The sequence below is a fragment of the Ochotona princeps genome, chromosome 19 (assembly GCF_030435755.1).
Source record: "Ochotona princeps isolate mOchPri1 chromosome 19, mOchPri1.hap1, whole genome shotgun sequence".
Taxonomy (NCBI): Eukaryota; Metazoa; Chordata; class Mammalia; order Lagomorpha; family Ochotonidae; genus Ochotona; species Ochotona princeps.
In genome coordinates, this window is record NC_080850.1 from 2751877 (window position 1) to 2766006 (window position 14130).

Genomic DNA, 14130 nt, shown 5'->3' on the forward strand with positions numbered 1-14130 from the left:
ACCCAGTGGCCACAAGTAATTGCAGGCGTCCCTCCTGGTAGTTAGAAAAATGATTCATTCTTGGATCCCCATTCTGGTCCGGCTCCCTGCCAATGCATCTGGGGAAGCAAGAGCAGACGACCCCAGTACTCAGGCCCCTGCACCCACATGGGCCACCCAGAAGAAGCTCCTGGCCTTCCCCTGGCCCAGGTCTGGCTGTTGTCTCATTGGGGGAATAAACAGTCTGTCTCCTTCTCTCTCTCATTTTGCTCTCTAACTCTTTCAAAATAATTAACAAACTTTTTTTTCTTAGAAAGTCAACTCATGGGCCCGTCATGATAACCTAGTGGCTGAAGTCTTCATCTTGCACGTGCCGGGATCCCATATGGGCACCAGTTTGTGTCCCAGCAGCCCCACTTCCCATCCAGCTCCCTGCTTGTGGCCTGGAAGAACAGTGGAGGACGGTCCAAAGCCTTGGGACCCTGCACCTGTGTGTGGGAGACCCGGAAGAAGGCTCCTGGCTTCTGGCTTTGGGTTGGCACAGCTCTAGCCATTGTGGCCACTTAGGGAATAAATCAGTGGACAGATCTTCCTCTCTGTCTCTCCTCCTCTCTGCATAACTGACTTTCCAATAAAAATAAAATAAATATTTTAAAATTTTTTTAATTTATTTTTTCTAAGATTTATTTATTTTTATTACAAAGTCAGATATTCAGAGAGGAGCAGAGACTGAGAGGAAGATCTTCTGTCCGATGATTCACTCCCCAAGTGAACCAGGAACCTCCTCCAGGTCTCCCACACAAATGCAGAGTCCCAAAGCTTTGGGCTGTCCTTGACTGCTTTCCCAGGCTACAAGCAGGGAGCTGGATGGGAAGTGGAGCAGCCAGGATTAGAACTGACGCCTATATGGGACCCCGGTGCGTTCAAGGTGAGGACTTTAGCCACTAGGCCACGCCGCCGGGCCCCAAAATTTTTTAAAAAGAAAAGAGGTAGGCCTGGCGCAGAGGCCTAGCAGCTAAAGTCTTCACCTTGAACGAGCCAGGATCCCATATGGGTGCCAGTTCCAATCCCGGCTACTCCAATTCCCATCCAGCTCCCTGCTTGTGGCCTGGGAAAGCAGTCAAGGACAGCCCAAAGCCTGGGAACCCTGCACCCGCGTAGGAGACCTAGAGGAAATAATTCATGACTCCTGGCTCCTGGCTTAAGATCGGCGCAGCACCAGCCGTTGCGGCCACTTGGGGTGTGATTCATTGGATGGAAGATCTTCCTCTCTGTCTCTCCTCCTCTCGTATATCTGACTTTGTAATGTAAGTAACATAAATCTTTAAAAAAAAAAAAAAAGGAAAAGAAGGCAATCAGTTCATTCCACACATTGCATTTTGGCACCTGCCTCTCTGTGATGGCTAGATATCACACCATGTCAGTGTGAAGTGTTCTTTAACAATATATAATTATTTGGGCCCAGCGGCATGGCCTAGCGGCTAAAGTCCTCGCCTTGAACACCCCGGGATCCCATATGGGCGCCGGTTCTATTCCCAGCAGCTCCACTTCCCATCCAGCTCCCTGCTGTGGCCTGGGAAAGCAGTCGTGGACGGCCCAATGCCTTGGGACCCTGCACCCGCGTGGGAGACCCGGAAGAGGTTCCTGGTTCCCAGCTTCGGATCGGCGCAGCACCGGCCTGTTGCGGCTCACTTGGGGAGTGAATCATCGGACGGAAGATCTTCCTCTCTGTATATCTGACTTTGTAATAAAAATAAATCTTTAACAATATATATATATATAATTATTTTTATTTGGATGTCAGATTTACAGTGAGAAGATGAGACAGAGAGAAAGATCTCACACCTGCTGGTTCACTCCCCAATGAAGACAAAGGCCAGAGCTGAACTGATCTTAAGCCAGGAGCCAGGAACTTCTTCTGGGTCTCCCATGTGGGTGCAGAGTCCTAAGGCTTTGGGCCATCCTCAACTGCTTTCCCAGGCCACAAGCAGGGAGCTGACTGCCCAGTGGGGCAGTCAGGATACGAACTGGCACCTATATGAGATCCCCAGCGGGCAGGGCAAGGATTTAGCCACTAGGCTATTGTGCTGGGCCCAGTGTGAGGGGTTCTAACTCATCCTTTATCACCAAATCCTAGCATGTGACCAGGTCAGTAGGTATAGCAGGCTGATCCTCTCCTACGCTGCTGGCATCCCATGTAGGAACCAGTTCAAGTCCCAGCTTCTCCATTTCCCATCCAGCTCCCTGCTTCCCCTTACTTCATTACCTGCCATTGACATACCCCGTGTTTCCGGCCACAGTGCCTTAGCTCATGCTACCCCACAGCCTAAGCCTGCCTTCCTGCCTAAGCCTGCCTGATGAAATCTTCCAAGCCTCAGTTGTCACATCCTCTTCATTTTTTTTTAAAGATTGGTTTTATCCATTTGAAAGGTAGAATTACAGAGACAAAGGGAGATCAGAAACATCTTCCATTCGCCATTTCACTCCCTCTGTGGCCCCAACAGCCAAAGCCAAGCCAGGGGCCAGAGCTTCTTTTGGGTCTCCCACAGGTCTCAGGGGCCCAAGCACTTGAACCATCCTCTTCTGCTTTCCCAGGCCAGAAGCAGGGAGCTGGATGGAAGTGGAACAGCTGGGACTTGAACATGTACTTAAATGGATGCCGGCACTGCGGATAGCAGCTTAATACACTATGCCATAGCACTAGCCTTCCTCTCCCTGCACCCCCCATCTCCATTTTTTGATCTTCCACGACTCCCTGAATTTGTCAGAGGTCCTTTCCTCCAGGATCCCACAGTTTCTGGAGCATCAATTCTACCCCGGTCAACCATGTGCCTGTCATGTTAGAACCAATCTAGAAAAAAATGTTGGCCTAGGATAACATATCCAGCAAAGCTTTCTTTTGTCTTTGAAAATGAAATAAAATTCTTCCACAGTAAAGAAAAGTTCAAAGAATTTGCCTCTTTCAAACCTGCCCTACCAATGAAACTTCAAGACGTTCTCTTGACAGAGAAGAGAAATAGCACCCAACAAAACCAAAGGCAAATGGGAAGAACATCCCAGTAAAATGACAACAGAAGACTAAACCAATGAGCAACCCATTCTTAAAATACCATCCATACATATTAAACTCTGAATGTAAATGGCTTAAACTCAATCAAACGTCATAGATTAGTAGACTGGATTAAAAAATAAAACCCATCAGTTTATTGTCTGGAGGAGACACACTTCAACAAAGAGCAGCGGAAACTATATCACATGGGTTATGTTGTTTTCTGTTGTTTTCATCTCTTCAAAACACTTTCTTCTGATTAAATCATTCAATGACTCGTAGATCATGCACTGGCATCATTTTCTTCAAGAATTCTTGATTTTCATTTCTTCAGCTACACATTAGTCATTTAATAACATGTTATTTAACTTCTTGGTGTTGTTAATTTCTTTTTTCTCTCTGATGTTGATTTTGTTTTGTGGCTCTTCATTTAAGGGGATGTATAGCAGCTGTGTAATGGAGACTGTCATATCTGGTAACATGTCATTTAACTCCATGACATTGTAAATTTCTATTTTTCTTTCTATTGTTGATTTTGTATTATGACTTTTCATTTAAGGGGATGTACAGTAGTTATGAAATGGAGATGAACATCCAGATGTGAGGATGCACTGTAGTATGCTTTTCTGCTTCCAGACAAAGATGGACTTAGAATGAAACTGTTTACTATATCCTGACAATAGGATTCTGGACTCTCTGCCATTGTCCAGGCCCGCAATGATGGACATATGACTGTGTATGAAGAACTATACTTTAGTAATGATATAGAGGAGCTAGGTGGGGGGAGGGAATTGGGGAGGGGATAAGAGAATATGGAACTGTATTAAAATGATAATAATAAAAAATACATTAAAAAAAACACCTCACCCTTGCAAATGTGCTTCGTTTGATGTATCTGTTTGAGAGGCAAATCCTGCTGAGGAGAGCTCCTTCTTGCTGTTTCCTGGCCTGGGCTGAGGCTGTAAGCCAGGAACTGCCCCCAGCTCTCCCATGTGGGGAGCAGGGACTCAATTACCAGAGGTGTCACCTACTGCCTACCCAGGGTCTGCATTGGCAGGAAGCTGGAGTCAGAGCCCATACCCAGGCATAGCAGCCTGCCCACTGGGCCAAGCGGTTGTCCCTACACACACACACACACACACACACACACACACACACACACAGAGTCTCCTCTCCTCCTCCACGCTGTCTCTCCAACTACACTTCTTTTTCTTTACTCCCTTATCTGTTTACTTGAAAGTGCCAGACAGGGGTAAAGAGAGATCTTCTGACCATTGGTTGGCTCCCAAGATGGCTACTATGAGTGCTTGAAGGGGTGTGTGGCGGGGTGGGAGGGAGAGGCGTTGCCTTAGGGTGAAGCCAAAGGCTTGGAACTGCATCCGTGTCTCCCACCTTGGTGACCTGGGCAGTCCTCCGCCGACTTCCCAGGCGCACCAGCAGGAGGCTGGATGGGAAGTGCAGCTGGCACTCCACCCAGCCCTTCCTTTGCGCTTGCAGTACCCTCTGTAATCATCATCTGAGCAGCCTTTTTGAGGTCTCTGCTCTAACCCGGTTGCCTTGCCTATGTGGTCTCTGTTCACCCCCACCCCGCTTCTGGTCACTCGGTTCCCTCACCAACTAGCCGGTCCTACCGCCCCTCTCTGCAAATGCACTCCACAGGAACCGTGTCTTCCCTTTCCGCCCGTCCCAGCCACCTGCCAAAGCGTTCACTAGCCCGCGCTTTGCTGGAGAGAAAACCCGTCTCTAAGTCCCACGGCTCTGCAGAGATCTGCGCCCGCCACAACCTCCAAGCTTTCCTCCGGGCTGCGAGCGCGCCGCAGTGTTCCCGCTCCCCCACCCGCAACCGCCTCCGCGGCTCTGGCGTCCCCCTCCCCGGTCCACCGCGGCGCGTCGGGGCCCGCCCCTGGAGGTTCGTGGGCTCCACGAAGTCACCCTCCCCGCCCCCTGTCAGTCAGGCCGAGGGGGCGGTGCGGCTGCCAGCGGGGCGGTGCTGAGCTCAGAGCTGCCGCAGCGCACGAGCCGGAGCCGGAGCCAAGTCGAGCGCAGCGCGCGAGCGAGCAGGGTGCCGGCGGCAAGCGGCGGCTGACGACGCACCCGAGGCCCGGGCACTGCTGCGCCCCACTTCAGGGCTTGCGACCTGAGTGCCTGGCCCCACCTGATCGCCCAACGACTTCGAGCCCACCCAGCCCGGCCTTGCCGAGCTCCCCAGCATCCACCCACCGCAGCCGCAGCAGCTCCGTCGCCAGCCCCGGCCCCGCATCCAGGTGAGAGGCAGCCGAGCGCACGCTGGGCGCGGGGTGCGGAGAATGCCGTGGTTGAGGCCCAGGGGACTGCAACGGGATGAGGAAGAAGATAGGAAGGAGTTGGAGAGGGGACAGGGGCCTGCGAGCCAGGGTGCACCCGCATTTCACAATGTTTGACAACCCCAACCCCAGCCCAGGGTCTGCACCTGCTGGTACGGCCGTGTGGTTATGCATTCGTGCCGTGTGTGTAGGGCGTCCGTGCGTGTGTGGACGCCTGTGTGTCCTGTGTGTGCACGTGAGCGTGTCCGTGGTGTGTTTGTGTGTGATGGCCGGGGAACTGCCGCGTGCGTGTGCAGTCTTCGCACCGAACCCTGCGCTCTGGGCTGAAGATTGCAGGGCCCCGGATAACCGAGCCGGTGGCCCCTCCCGCGTCCCCGGGTTTCAAGGACACCCGGACTCGTCGCAGCCCTGAGGCCTCACATTGGGGAGGGGGTTGCCAGAGGAGACTCCCGGTCCCCAGAGGGAGGAAGAGCTGGCACCCGCGTCCCTCGGGCGGAGCCAGGTGGAGCACACCGCGACCACAGTGTTTGCCCTCCCCAGGCTCCAGGATGGACGTGTTCATGAAGGGCCTGTCCATGGCCAAGGAGGGCGTCGTGGCTGCCGCTGAGAAGACCAAACAGGGGGTCACCGAGGCCGCAGAGAAGACCAAGGAGGGCGTCCTCTACGTCGGTGGGCAAGGGGCAGGGCTAGGGCCAACTCCCTGAGTGCGCGGTGGGTAGTGGGGAGGGGGGTCCTCAGTGCCGATGGGGGCCGTGTGGGCAGCAGAATATGAGTCAGCAGTTGGGGCTAGGTCAGCCCGGGTCACCCGGGACGGAGTAGGCCATGGAGTCCCCTGTCCACTGGGGAGCAGGAGGGAGGTGCTGAGGGTGGGGTTGGTGGGTCCTGGAAGGGGTTCAAGCAGTGGCCTCCTTTCCTCCTGCTCCAAGTTCACAGCCACCTAGCCTGGAGCCCTTTCTCCGGCTCAAGCAGTGGGCTCGCTATAGCATCATTACCTCATTTAATGCAACCAGCCCATTCAACAGCTAGAGAAACTGGGGTTCCCATGGTGGAGGGGTCCCCTTGCCCAAGGTCACACAGCCAGTGGAACCTCAAGTTCAAGATTTCCACCTGGTTTTACATACTCGCTCTTCCCTAGTGGCCCACCCTGCAATTTCTGGGGCTCCCCCCTTGTCTTGCTCCCCAGCACCCCTCTTCCAGGAGTGAGCCTCATCCAGGTGCCCCCCACACACTTCCCAGTGCCTGTGGCTCTGTTCCAGCCTGTTCTCCCTACATCCACCCTCCTTGCAGCTGCCAGCTGGCGCCAGATTCAGGAAGTCCCGTGGTTAACACTCTTCCACCGTAAGCGTGGACAGAGCCGGAACCTGCAGGGTCATTTCCATGAAGGGTGGAAGGCTGGAGACCCATTTAGTGACTCAGGGCTTGCCTGTGTGCAGCAAGCATAATTATTCCACCTCCGCCCCCCCCCCCCACCCCGCTGCCCGTGCAAGCTCAAGAGGGCTAGACACCTTGCCCAAGGTCACGGCCGATTTGGGTTGTGGTGAATTAAAAGCCATTTGGTGACTGCTTACCATGTGCTGGGCATTGTGTGAATGCAAGGGCTGGATCAGTGACCAGGAGACAGTAGTACCCGCCCTCGGGGTGGGGGTGCGGTTAATGGGAATCCCCAGGAAGTGGCCTGCAGGGATGCCCACCACCTTCCAGCAAGGGGGCTGTGGAGGGAGAGAGAGAAAAGGCAGGTGCCAAGCCCCTCCGCCCGGGTGGGCTGGATAGCCCACCAATGGCAGGAGGCAGTGGAATGAGGCTGATGGGCAACAGCCAATTCATAAGGGGGGGCCTTCTAGGTCTTGGCCAAGAGAGAGGGTCAGCAAGGGACTGCTGTGATCTGATTTCAAGTTTCGGTCCCTGGCAGGGTGGGGGCGGGTATGGCCGCTGGGTAAGGGTGGCTGGGGCAAGGACGGTGGCTGTGGACAGCACAAGGCCAGAGCCCACGCCTGCACAGCTCTGGCTTCCTTCTGCCTCCAGGCCCTTCACTCCAGTCACTCTGACACTCTGTTAAAAGACTCGGTGCCTTCCCTGCTTCTCCTCCTGTCCTGCCTCAGTCTGAGCTTCCAGCTTCTTTTCTCACACACCCGTGGCTCCTGGCATGTGGACCCAACCACACACGTGTCTGTGCGCATCTGCGTGGCTCCCTGAGCCTCGCACACCACCCTCTCTGGTCTCCTGTCTGAATGGTCACCTGTTCCCCATTTCTCAAAGGAGAGATGTCCCCTGCCTCGCTCACAGGCCCCAGAAGGCTGCGGGATGGGGGCTCTGCTCTCAGTGCCTTAAGATCCAGGGAATGAATCTTCTCTTTTCCTGCCCCCTTCAGACCCTGAGCCATGGGCATACAGGAAATGCCAACACCTTTTTTGTGGAGGGAAGAATGGGAGAGGGTTGCAATTGCCTCTTCCTGCCTCTGGGCTCTGGCTGGCTGGCATTGGCCTCAGTCTGTGCAGACCAGATCTGTCAGCCGTGGTCAGGAGAACAGACATCCCCACACCCTTGCAAGAGGGGAGAGGGTCATGTCTCCCCCACATCAGCCCTCAATGCCTTTCTCATGTTTGATGTGAACAAGCAGTTAGCCAAGGCTAGGGCTGCTAGGCGCTCGTGTACCCACCAGCCTTGGACCTGGTCTGCTCCTAAGACATCTCGCTTTTGCCAGAAGGAGGGGCTTGTTCCCTTGGACAAAGACTTTGGAGGAGGCAGCACACGGACGAGCTATGGAGTAAGGCTCAGTTCCATCCCTTGCTCCCACCCCCCACAGAGTGGGCACACACACTTAGGTGTCCCTGCAGCCACTTACTAGCTGGGACCCTCCCTCCACTCCATCCCACCACGTGACAAAGGCACCATGCAGCACTCAGATCCCAGAGCGAGGGACTGGACTGGCAGCCACTGGGTCAGCCAAGTGTTTTAACGGTGTGGGAGGTCAAGTGCGGGACAAGTGGAAAGAGGCCTGCAGGGGTTCAGACTGCTGAGCAGAAAGAGGGTCGGTCAGCAGGGTGGGGACAGGTGGTACCTGCCTGCTGCCTGCTGCCCACAATGGATCCAGCCTCTGGGCCCAGTGTTCTTAAATGGGCTCCTTTTCCCCCCTGCAGGAAGCAAGACCCGAGAAGGAGTGGTTCAAGGTGTGGCTTCAGGTACCAACTCTGCCTTGGCCCAGCCCCCTTGCCTCACCCTGGGCCTGTGAGGGCAGGAGCAGGATGGAGTGTGGGGTGGGGGGAGGTCCTGCTCCCTGGAGGGAGGCCAGGCCCTGGGATGGCATGGGGCAAGGCGTGGGGCGTCTATGCCTTTCCTCTACCCCGGTGCCTCCCTGCTCCAGTGGCGGAGAAGACCAAAGAGCAGGCATCCCATCTGGGAGGAGCCGTGTTCTCTGGGGCTGGGAACATCGCTGCTGCCACAGGCCTGGTGAAAAAGGAGGAATTTCCCACCGATCTGAAGGTGAGTAAGCCTCCAGGACACGCACGCACACATGCAAACCCATGCATCCATGCACACACACGTGCACACACACCAGGCTCCCAAGCAAACCTGCCCCGGCTGCCCTGCTCTCCCCACTCCTGCCAGGCACAGATGGCGCCACAGGCAGGTGTGTACAGATGTGGTCTCTCAGTAACGGGGACCCCAATCTGGCTGCCTCTGGGCATCCTGTTTGCTAGTGGGCTTGTCCCACGTCTGGCCATGTCTGCGTGTCACCTTGGGTCCACTCAGTTCTTCTCAACAACTACCCACACCAGAGAAGAATGGTGAGTGCAGGGAGCGGGTCTCTTGCGGCTGTGGCTGACATGACAGTCGGTGGAAGCAGACAGTAGGAGCAGCAAGCTGGTAAACCAGATGGCTACAGACAGGGACGAGTGCCACGAGGAAGGTGACAGTCGAGGGGCGAGAAGGCTGCTTTAGCTGGAAGGGCTTCTCAGGGACAGTGGCATTTGAGTTGACACTGAGGGATGAGAGAGAAGCAGCCGGCAAGCTCAAAGGTCCTGAGGCAGGTAGTGCCAGGCAAGTGATGGCCATCCGCGTGTGCACAGAGACACAGTCCTCTGCTGGGATGCATTGCAGGCTGCTGTGAGCCCTGGAGTCCCACGTGGCTGGGTGTGAATCCCAACTGCACCGCTCGCTGGCTGAGCATCTGGGGGGGGGGGTTCGCAGTGTCTCTGAGCCTCATGGCTTCACCTGTGCGATGGATAAGGAGCACAAGAGGGTTCTTAGGCAGACTGGAGCTAGAGTACATGCAAGTCCTCAGATTCCCCAGGAGGCCGGGGTGAAGCTTAAAGCCACCTCTCCTGCAACTTCTGGGTGCAAGGGGAGGGGTGGAGGCCCGAGAATCTGCGTTCCTAGCAAGGCCCTAGGTGACGCTAAGCCCGCAGTTCCTGGGAGCACCCTTGGAGAGCCACTGATAGAACACAGTAAGGGTACAGGGTGCCCGTGCCAGTGCGGTGTGGCCGTGCCAGTGCGGTGTGGCTGTGTGAGTGTGATGTGGCTGTGTGAATGAGGTGTGGCCATGTGAGTGCGGTACGGCCGTGTGTGATGTGGCCGCATGAGTGTGATGTGGTCATGTGAGTGTGGTGTGGCTGCATGAGTGTGGTATAGCTGTGTGAATGCAGTGTGGCCGTGTGAATGCGGTGTGGCTGCATGAGTGCGGTGTGGCCGTGTGAATGCGGTGTGGCTGCGTGAGTGCAGTGTGACTGCGTGAGTGTGGTATGGCTGTGTGAGAGTGGTACGAGCTGTTTGTATTTGCAAGCACACAGGTGTGTGTGCAAGTGTGTCTGACCCACACACATGGGTCCAGATGTTCCTCTGTGGGCCTGCCCAGGAGCATGGTGGGCTTGATTGGGCCTAGGTGTGCATTCAGAGCCTGTATGTCCATGAGGCTGAGGGAGACCCTACACTGCCCCCACTCCAGACCTTTGGTGCAGTTGACATCTTCCCCTGTCAGACACCTGGGCCTTGGCTGCAAGCTTCACCACCCATTTCATAGATGAAGGGAGTGAGGCTCACCCAGATAAAATGATTAGCACCAGATCCCCGGCCCTGCCTGCCTCCTGTGTCCGGTGGCTGGAAGCATCAGCTCAGGCCTGGGGCCCCCCGTGTCACCTGGTGCTGGCACAGGATGAGCAGCAGGTGTGGGCCTTGCACGTCCATCTCCAGGCCACTGGAGGTGGGCCTTGGGGCAGCAGCACGACCCCCCGATCACCTGCTGGACCTCAGGGCCGCCATCTCAAGAGAGTCCACACAGTAAGCGGGGCACCCAGGGGAGCCCAGGTTCTTCATCTCAGCGTGCCCACCCTTGCTTCCCAGACAGCAAATCATGGTCTCTCCACCGCAGACCCCAGAGCAGACAGCACCTGCCCTCCCCATCCGAGCCGCTGCGACCCGACGTGGAAACAGCGCTGATGCAAGCAGCTGGCAAGCGGCCAGACTGCAGTGGCCCCAGGGGACTTCTTAGTGAAGGCCGTCTGGCAGGCAGAAATCCCAACGCTCCCTGCCTGTTCACCCAGGCAGCCCCACAAGACTAGCGTCAGCCCAACACATAGCACCCCTCCTCCATCTCACGGTTCCCCACCCACCAGTTCCCTCTGCTCTAGCCAGGATTGGGGTGACACAACAAAAGTGTCTTAGCGCTCGTTCTGGGAAGGAGGGCTCATTTGCATGGTCCCTAACACCTCAGCCTGGGCATCTCACTTCACCTCACCTCAGCCCCAGCCCTCCCTACCCTCTCCCCCACCCCATCCCCCCACTCTCCCCCAACCTTCCTGTCCCAGAACTGCTGCCTGGTGTTCAGCACCACAAATGAGCTGAGTTTTTAACCTGACATGAATGGTTTCCGTGGATGGCTTTGTCATACTGCCTTACCTTGGCCAGGGTCTAACCTCCTCACGCTCCCAAAAGCCCACTGCTGTTCCTGTTGTATAGGGTTCCACTGTGTGCTCAGACCCTGCTGTACACGCCCATCCTACTGCTGTTGGACCGTGGGGTTGTTGCCAGTCAGTGTGCTCAAGCCGGGATATTTTTTTTTTTTTAGATGTTGGGTTTATTTATTTATTTATGTGAAAGGCAGAGTTACAGAAAAAGAGAGAAAGAGAGAGATCTTTCATCCACTGGTTCACTCCCCAAATGGCCAGGGCGGGTCAGAAGTTTCCTCCAGGTCTCCCATGTGGGTGCAGGTGCCCGAGCACTTGGGCATTCTTCTGCTTCATTCCCAGGGACATTAGTGGGAACTGGAGCAACTGGGACTCAACCCAGCACCCCTGTATGATGCCAGTGCTTCGGGCTGCAGCTTAACCTACTAAGCCACCATACCAGCCCCTTAAGTTGAGAATTTAAAAGAAAGGTCGGGGGGAGGGAGAAACATGTTCCATCTGCTAATTTCACTCCCCAAATGGCAGTAAAGTTTGGAGCTGGGTGAGCTCAATGCCAGGAGCCAGGAGCTGGATCAGAAGTGGAGCAGCTGGGACTCCAACGGTCGCTCTGGTGCGGGATAATGATAAGGAGTGCCAACCTCACCAGGCAGTGGCTTCAAGTGGCCAGGCACTAAAGGAGCTAAAGTTCTCTGCACAGGGCCAGGACAACTTGTCAGTGCCAGTTCCCAGGGTCCCCAGGCGTGTCTGGCCACAGGCAGCCCTTCTGTAGCTGTGGCCATCCTCCAGGGTGCTGTGTCTGCACAGCCAGCCATCTCAGTCCTGTGTTTGTGCACATACATGTGTTCACCTGCAGGTGGCTAGCTGTGGTACACACACCACACACACTGGTCTGTGCCCGTCTGGGCAGCAGATGCTGGGGAGGGGGAGGGGGGAATCTTAGCTCACACATCCAAGCAACACCATGAGCTGTGGCTTCCAGCTTAGCTTAAAATAGCAACAGCGGAGAAACCAGGCCACCCAGGCCCTGGGGGAGGGATGGGTAGAAGTGGCTGAGGAATGGCTCAGAGCTCCTACCCAGCCCTCCCCCTGCAGCTCCATCTCCCAGCAGCTCCCAAAGGAGCATCCAGGGTTCTCCCTGGGGTCCTGATGCTGAGCCTGGAGCCTGACTTGAAGGCGTTAGGGGAAAATGGATGGTGAGCTCGCTTTTCCCAAATCTAGTCCCAACGTTGGAAGTGCAGGACAGGGCCAGATGCTGGGGGGAAGAGGGATGTAGAGAGAGCCCAGCTCCCCCTCCACTCCCAGCCTGGAGCCCTGCTTTGGAGGATTTCGCCCTTCACACTTCCATAAACAAGTTAATTAAAAATGCTCCTTGAGCCGCCAGCCCACTCCAGCCTCCTCCCACCCACCCTCCAGCCTTCTTTCAAGCAGTTCAAAGCTTAACCCTGGGGGAATGAAGGGGGCACTACAGCAACCCTGACCAGCCCTGACCTTGTCTGCCCACAGCCCGAGGAAGTAGCCCAGGAAGCTGCTGAGGAACCCCTGATGGAACCAGAAGGGGAGAGTTATGAAGAGCCACCGCAGGTGAGAGCTGCGTGGGATGGCAGGTGGGATGGGCAGGATGGCAGGTGTCCCTGGTGTGACACACCTACTCACTGTTCTGCCTGGAGGGACGGTGAGGGGGCTCTGGGACCAGTGTCCGAAGCTGAGTCTCCAACCCCTCCTCCCTGTTGCTCTTGTCTCCTGCACACCCCTTCCCCCATGCAGGAGGAATATCAGGAGTACGAGCCAGAGGCGTAAGGGGCCGGGACGGCCACCCACCAGCAGCACAACCCCTGCCCCGCCTCCAACAGCCAGGGCTAGCCCTTCCTGCCCGTGCCCCCCAAACACGAGCTCTTCCTTCTGCCCCGGGGCAACCCCTCGGGGCCGTGTTAGTGTTGTTGTCCAGTGTTCGCCCACCCGGCCCTTCCAGCCCCTGGGGCCCCGGGCAGGGGCAGGGGCTCGAGCCTCGCCCGCCTGGCGTTGCCCTTCCTGTCCAGTGTCTCAGAAGTCGCATGTTCTCTATGTTTTTCAACCAAGATTGGAAAGCGACGGCTCCTCCCGCCCTTACCCCGCAACCCCGCGGACAGGGGCTCTCCCAGGGGACCCCGAGCAGCTCCCGCCCCGCACTCACAGCACCCCCTCTCTCCTCCCAAGAACTTCTTCTTTTTGTTAAAAAAAAAAAAAAAAAAGACCAAAAACCAGGAGCCAGGCCGTGCCATGCCCCCTCTCCCTCAGCCAGCCGGCGTCGTGTGTCGTGACCGTGACTGGAGAGTCCCCACCCGCCCCTCCACGTGTGAGCGTGTCCGTGAATAAAGCCGATCTGTCCGGAGCCAGCGCCCATGGGCAGGGCCGGGCGGGGGGAGCTCCCGGGGGTCGCGGCCTGTCCACCGCGCTCGTCGGGGGTCTGGCACAAGGCTGGCCCGGGCTGGAACCCGCATCCGCCCGGGAGGCCCAAGGCGATCGGCCCACCCTGCGCGGACACGCGTGCCGAGCCGCACGCCCAGCGCCAGGGGAGGGGACGCTGGCGGACAAGCTGGCATCCGGGGATGCTAGCATCCGGCCTCCAGCCCAGGAGCACCGCCGCCCGGCCGGCAAACTGCCCAGGAGTTTTGAGCCGATCAGAACAGGCACCAGGGGGCTCCCGACACCGCCGCCTGGGAGCAGGAACCGCGAGGAGCGCTGCAGGGCGGAGCCTGCGCCAAGCCCCGCCCTCCCGCGCCGAGCTCCGCCCCCATGCCGCAGAGGTCCCGCCCTGCGGATGCGGGCCTTAGCTCAGCGTTAACACGGAGGCCCCACCCTGCCCACTCAGAGGCCCCGCCCTTCCCTCCCCAGGCTCCGCCCCCGTGCCGCAGAGGCCCCA

At 56.8% G+C, this 14130-nt stretch overlaps 1 protein-coding gene across 2 annotated transcripts; it reads left to right on the forward strand.

Moving 5' to 3' along the window:
• Positions 1–5002: 5002 nt before the first annotated feature.
• Positions 5003–13083, forward strand: SNCB (synuclein beta). 2 transcript variants are annotated; one of them, XM_004587393.2, is made up of 6 exons: positions 5003–5292; positions 5872–6000; positions 8469–8510; positions 8693–8811; positions 12735–12812; positions 12996–13083. In XM_004587393.2, the coding sequence occupies exons 2-6, from the start codon at positions 5880–5882 to the stop codon at positions 13026–13028; spliced, it is 393 nt and encodes a 130-aa protein (XP_004587450.1). In that variant the 5' UTR covers positions 5003–5292; positions 5872–5879; the 3' UTR covers positions 13029–13083. The 2 variants fall into 2 exon arrangements, with proteins under 2 accessions (XP_004587450.1, XP_058533653.1); XM_058677670.1 differs by having other exon boundaries at positions 8469–8498.
• The last annotated feature ends 1047 nt before the right edge of the window (positions 13084–14130 follow it).

Bases quoted from the DNA above. Each gene is read 5' to 3' on its own strand.
- SNCB (XM_004587393.2), top strand. From the start codon at position 5,880: ATGGACGTGTTCATGAAGGGCCTGTCCATGGCCAAGGAGGGCGTCGTG. The intron at 8,511-8,692 runs GTACCAACTCTG...TCCCTGCTCCAG, and splicing joins GGTTCAAGGTGTGGCTTCAG to TGGCGGAGAAGACCAAAGAG. The intron at 12,813-12,995 runs GTGAGAGCTGCG...TCCCCCATGCAG, and splicing joins GTTATGAAGAGCCACCGCAG to GAGGAATATCAGGAGTACGA.